The 6,128-nt window shown below is 50.7% G+C and overlaps 1 protein-coding gene across 1 annotated transcript; it reads right to left on the bottom strand.

The window, feature by feature from the left end:
* Positions 1–2,876: 2,876 nt before the first annotated feature.
* Positions 2,877–5,951, bottom strand: LOC137592457 (lymphotoxin-alpha-like). The gene is made up of 4 exons (XM_068310643.1): positions 5,560–5,951; positions 5,146–5,179; positions 5,020–5,064; positions 2,877–4,070 (listed from the first exon to the last, which is right to left on the bottom strand). Exons 1-4 carry the CDS (start codon positions 5,803–5,805, stop codon positions 3,658–3,660), a joined length of 738 nt encoding a protein of 245 aa, XP_068166744.1. The 5' UTR covers positions 5,806–5,951; the 3' UTR covers positions 2,877–3,657.
* Between the last annotated feature and the right edge of the window lie 177 nt (positions 5,952–6,128).

The following is a 6,128-nucleotide window of genomic DNA, read 5'->3' as shown; positions in this document are numbered from 1 at the left end:
TCTCTTGGAAAATGGGCCGTCTGTTTTATGAGAACCCGGTGGATCTTGGTGACAGTAGGGGGGGGGCATACTGGGAATTTTGGTATCGATCCGATACCAAGTAAATACAGGGTAGTATCGGCCGATCAAATACCGATACTTTTTGATTGGAAATGTCATGATCCTTGAATAATTAACCCCCCCCTGAGGCAATAAAATGTTTCATTTTTTAATAAATAACTACAATTGAAACTTTAGCAGTATAAAAATAAAGTACTTCTACTACAACGACTGTCTCAGAACAAAAGTCAAGAGAGTCAAACCAAAGAACGCAGCGACGTAACGTAATGTTATTTCAGGAATTAACGTTTGTTTAACACTTTAATGTACACGCTTCACAATAAGTTAGAGATTATGAGACGCATGTTTGGGGCAATAAATATTACCCTAATGGAAATGGTGTTTCTTCTCTTTCACTATATAACTTTTATTTATGTCATTACAATTCAGACCAAATAGGAAAGCAGTCACATCAATAACAATATCAATAACATATTGGGAACCTTGTATTTTTATCTGATTACTTTAGTAATAGAATTCATCAATAGATTGATCGAGTCCTTGGGTAATGGATAGCTGTAGGCCTTAGTGAACAACTGGGTGAACATAGAACCATTGAACCCATCTCCTCAAACTGATCCCCAGTTACATGTGAAAACAGGTGACGTGGGTCTTGTTGGTTTTTGGCTGAAAAGCCTCTCCCAGAGTCCTTCGTCTCTGTGCGGAGGATGCAGCAGGCCAGTGGCCAGGTAGGGGGAGGGGCTACAGGTGTACCTGATTCACTCAGGCAGAGACTCAGAGGGTAGCAGGGGGCGATGGGAGAGAGGGGGGGGGGGTCGCTGTTTGCACAGAGAAGCGGCGCTTTGAGGAAACTGGTGGAGGAGCAAAGTATCGTTCACAGGACAATAGTATCGATCCGATCCAAGTACTTAGTATCAATAATATCGATATTTAGATCGATCCGCCCACCCCTAGCGATTGGTCGCATGCAGCAAACTCCGCCCTTTTTATGTGAGCGCGCACAGATCTAGAGTGGACAAGCCTGGATTGAATTAGTGAGTTGATAGCCGGCTTTATGGTACCGAAAATCTGGAGGGCGGATGTCTGGGTAAGTGAAGCCAGATAAGTAGGAGGAAGCCCGGCTAGGTTAATCCAGCTTTATGGGACAGGACTCTGGGCTGACGACGTTGTCGGTCGGTGGAAGGAACACTTTGAGGAACTCCTGAGTCCAACTGCCCCAACTGACCCGCCCTCCGTTGCAGAGGCAGAGCTGGAGGATGATGGGGGATTCGAGTCAATCTCTCTGGGTGAAGTCACTGGGGTGGTTAAACAACTTCACGGGGGCAAAGCCCCGGGGGTTGATGAGATTCGCCTGGAAACGCTGAAGGCTGTGGGTGTTGAGGGGCTGTGTCATGTCTGGTGGTGGTGGAGGGGGCGTTTCACATTTCATACAGTGCCTTGCGAAAGTATTGGCCCCCCCAAGAACTTTTTGACATTTTGCCACATTTGAGGCTTCAAACTTAAAGATAACAAACTATTTGTCATGAATCAACAACATGTGAGACACAATCCTGAAGTGGAACCAGATTTATTCTACATTTTATATTGAGTTTACAAATAAAACACTGAAAGTAGGACGTGTAGAAGTATTGGCCCCCTGTTCTCTCAGGTCTCTAAGTTCCCTGATGACTTCTAATGACCCAGTGTTGACCTGAATGACAACAATGACAAACAGAGTGACCTGTCAGTCGTTTGTCTCACATTCACTTGCCTACTTTTAGGTTTTTTATTTGTGAACACAGTATAAAATGATAAATTTGGTTCCACTTCACGATTGTGTCTCACATGTTGTTGATTCTTGAAAATATTTTCGGTTATCTTTAAGTTTAAAGCCTGAAATGTGGCAAAATGTCAAAAAGTTCTTGGGGGGCCAATACTTTCACAAGGCACTGTGAATGTGAGAAGTGTGACACGTCTCACATGGATGCACAGATTCAGAAGTCTGACCTCACATGAACCTTCATCCAACTTCCTGTCTCTCAGCTTGAGCTTGTTCGTCTCCTCCTTGTTCAGCTGACTTCTTTCTGAATCCTGGAGGTATAGAAGGCCTGAAGCGCTGTACAAATAAAGGCTGATTGAATACAGAGGCGTTGTTCATGAATTCATCAGATGATCTAACATTTTATCTGACAACACATTCATGACACAACGACTTCACTTCCGGCTCTCAACGGGAGCAGAGGTTTTCCTTCTGTCTGCGGTTGTTGTGCTCTGTCTCTAACTGAGTCTCAGTGGGTCTCTGGAATATTAAAATGATGAGAGGAAAAGGAAAAATGGAGGAGTATGAAAGCAAAATATGAAGGATGATCTGGAACAGATCTTCTCTTGTCCAGAGGAGACGGAACTGAGCTCAGCGCTGACACCAAGACTGGAGCAACATGTGATTACTCAACTCATAGGTCTGGAGATAACTATAGATCAGACCAGATGGAGACATGTTACCCATCACCATCTGGAGGGAGGAGACCACCTGCAGTGTGATAAAATTCTACAACCGTAAGCACAAGATTTCTCTTCTGAAACAAGGCTTCAAACTGAAAGGAGAAAATGTCTACATTAATGAGAATCTCACTAAAGAGAATGTTGATAACGCTAAAAAAGTTCGACAACCGAATAAGAAGGGGCTGGTGGACAACACCTGGACCAACACCTGCAGGATCTTCATCAGAACAAAGGGGCTTTCTCCGGACCAGGTTAAAACAATGGTGATCAGGAGTGCAGAGGAGTTGGTGAAATATGATCAATAAAGACGAACAAGAATTGTTACTACACCAGAGATCAGTACAACAGAGTCACTTCAATTTTGAACAAGTCAAGGATTACAAAGAACAGTTGAAAAACCATTCAACATCATGTCAGAAACATGTATTAATGAAAACAAAAACATGGATTTCTGTTTGGAGGAACAACATTAAGTTTGAGACTTTAAAAAGTTTCATGTCTGTTAATATAATAGAAAAAACCTTGTTGTTCCCAGGAAGAATGTAAACATGGTTCTGCTCTAGGTTACATCTGGGATTAAGGCTAATATCTGGAATTGGATAAGGGTATGAAACTGTCAAAATTCAACGTATGAACTGGTTGAAAACATTTAATGTGTGACTTTGTTGATTACATTTTGTGATGAGATGTTGATTCTAGGGGACGGGAATTTGACGAGCCTTATGACTTCTACCGTCAGCCCTTTATCACTGTTGGTGTTGGTGCTGTACATGTGATGAAGGTGTGAAGTCTGTTAAATTAACATGTTCAGACAGAATATAAACTAAAATAACACTGGTTACTAAGGCGGTAGATCAGGAGATCAGTCTCTGCTTTGTTCTCAACAATCAATATCAGGAATTCAGTTGAATTCGTGTCAAAGACCAGAATCCCAGAAGAATCTTCATCATCCTCGTTGGGGCCGCTGGGCCGGACATGAAAGCTCTGGTTGTCTATGAGAGGATTCACCTGAAGCACACCTGCAGTCAGAACGTGGCAGTGCCCCCAGTGGTCAGTCCAATAGCGGGAGGTTAACGCCCCCAGTGGTCAGTCCAGCATCTGGAGGTGGAGGTCGGGTCACTGGGGCAGAAGCTCAGCACCAAAGAACACCTGGTGTTGGCTCCGAATGATGAGACCAGGTGCTGATGAGGTCACCCGCAGGCTGCTGTTGGCGTCCAGCTTGAACAAACCCGAGGCGTAGAGGGACTTGGTCCAGTGCCCCAGGCTGCAGCTCACCGTGTCCATCGACGACAGGAGGGGCACGTCGTCAGGGTACGCGTCCCGGAAGTAGAGCACCTGGTTCACGAGGACCAGAGTGTCACAGGACTTGTCGTCCTGCTCGTAGGTGATCTGCAGGAAGACTCTGTAGACGCCGTCTCGGGGGACCACCAGGTCACCCCGGGAGTAGCTGAAGCCCCCATGGCAGAAGGCGTATCCATTGCGGCTCTCCCAGAACAGATACTTACTACCTGTGGTTCCACTACGAGCATCTGAGCATGGAAGGAAGAACCAGAGCGTGGAGTCAGGAAGGTTCCACTTCTCCACTGATCGTACAAAAGCGTCGCGTCTCTACTCAGTGAACCGTCAGTCACCAACGTGTGACGACACCGCAAGGAGGCCCCGCCCACAACGCCTGTTGGTCCACACGGAACCGCCCCTGTGGGTCAGTCTGGGACAGGGCAAGAAGCATTCTGGGAGCACAAGTGTGGCGTCCCCCTGGTGTCTAATGCGGGTGACACGTGTAGATTCACCCAATCTCGCGCCCCCACCCATTCAGCTAGCATCTGAGTTCTTCTGTTAGCTGCTAGCCGCTCCTGGCTACTCTTCAGCTTGTTCATGTGAGCTATAAGCACCGCCCCACCCAACGCCACCGCCCCACCCAACGCCACCGCCCCACCCACCGCCCCAACCTACGCCACCGCCCCACCGTACACCACCACCCCACCCAACGCCACCGCCCCACCCACCGCCACCGCCCCACCCACCGCCCCACCCAACGCCACCGCCCCACCGTACACCACCGCCCCACCCAACGGCACCGCCCCACCCAACGCCACCGCCCCACCCACCGCCCCACCCTACACCACTGCCCCACTCAACGCCACCGCCCCACCCACCGCCCCACCCTGCACCACCGCCCCACCCAACGGCACCGCCCCACCCTACGCCACCGCCCCACCCTACGGCACCGCCCCACCCTACGCCACCGCCCCACCACCTTATGTTCAGATTCTGTAAAGCGTCCCCCAACGTGACCTCAGTCAGGAGGCGTCACGTGAGCCGACCCCCCCTCCTCCTGATCAGTCCACAAAATGAGGGGGGGCTCAGCGTAAAGCCTGGTTGGGCAGCTGGTGCCGTGTCACTCGGGGTCGGTGCTGAACGTGTCCCCAGGTGACCGTGGCGTCCCACAGACCAATTGGCCCCGCCTTCGTCACTTACCTGTTAGCATGGCGCTGGGGTGCCGGGGGGGGTCGCTGTGGGTGGCTGGAAGACAGGAGACGTTACTTTAGACGGGGGTGTCCACCTCGTCTGTCTGGGACACATGAGACTGAGCAACAGACTGACCTGCTGAGGAGGCGCCGGAGAGATGCATTGTGGGCTGTCAGGACACAGACACGTTATCAGGACGTCACCATCAATGAAGAGAACGTCACACAGAACACAGGAACACGGCTGCTGGTTCCTCACGCTGCAGTGAGAACCAGCAGCCGCTCTCACGTCATCACCATGACGACGGACAGGTGCAGAAGCAGAAACCACCCCGACTACACCCCTACAGACGTTCTGGAGCAGTTAGAGGAGCCCCGGCTGAAACGAGTCGGTAATCTGACGTCATTTTACCGCTTCTGTCTCTACTGAAACGGTTATGACGTCACCGCTGCTGTCATAACTGTTGAAGGTTCCGTCCGTCTGTCGTTCCACTGGCTGTGTTCTACCGAGGGTTCTGTCGTTACTGCGGGGGTGCAGGCGGGAGCCTACCTGTCCGGCCGGCGGGGGGGCCCCTCGCCCCCCGTCCAGCACCGCCACCAGCAGAGCCACGACCAGCGCGATGAGCAGCAGCAGCGCCAGCGCCAGCAGCCGCGCCGCCCGCCGGAGCCGCGCCTCCCCGCGCCGCAGGACGCGGATCAGGGTGTCGGTCCTGGGGGGTCCGTCCTCCTCCATGGCGTCCGTGTGGCACCCACGGACCAGTCCGCGGCTCCACGCTGCGGCTCCACTTATCACCATGCTGTCGCCCACGTTCAGCGGTAGGAGAGGCGCGATATTCGGGAATCTCGAGGACTTCCGCCTCCCGGACCAGTCTGACAGAAAGCTGCGGGGGGGGGGGGCACCAATCAGGACTGGAGTCAAACACACACACACACACACACACACACACACATAAAACACACACACACACACATAAAACACAGACACACACACACACACACACACACACACACATAAAACACAGACACACACACACACATAAAACACAGACACACACACACACATAAAACACACACACACACACACACACATAAAACACAGACACACACACACACACACAC

The sequence above is a fragment of the Antennarius striatus genome, chromosome 3 (genome assembly GCF_040054535.1).
Source record: "Antennarius striatus isolate MH-2024 chromosome 3, ASM4005453v1, whole genome shotgun sequence".
Taxonomy (NCBI): domain Eukaryota; kingdom Metazoa; phylum Chordata; class Actinopteri; order Lophiiformes; family Antennariidae; genus Antennarius; species Antennarius striatus.
This window is presented reverse-complemented; position numbering and strand designations above follow the sequence as displayed.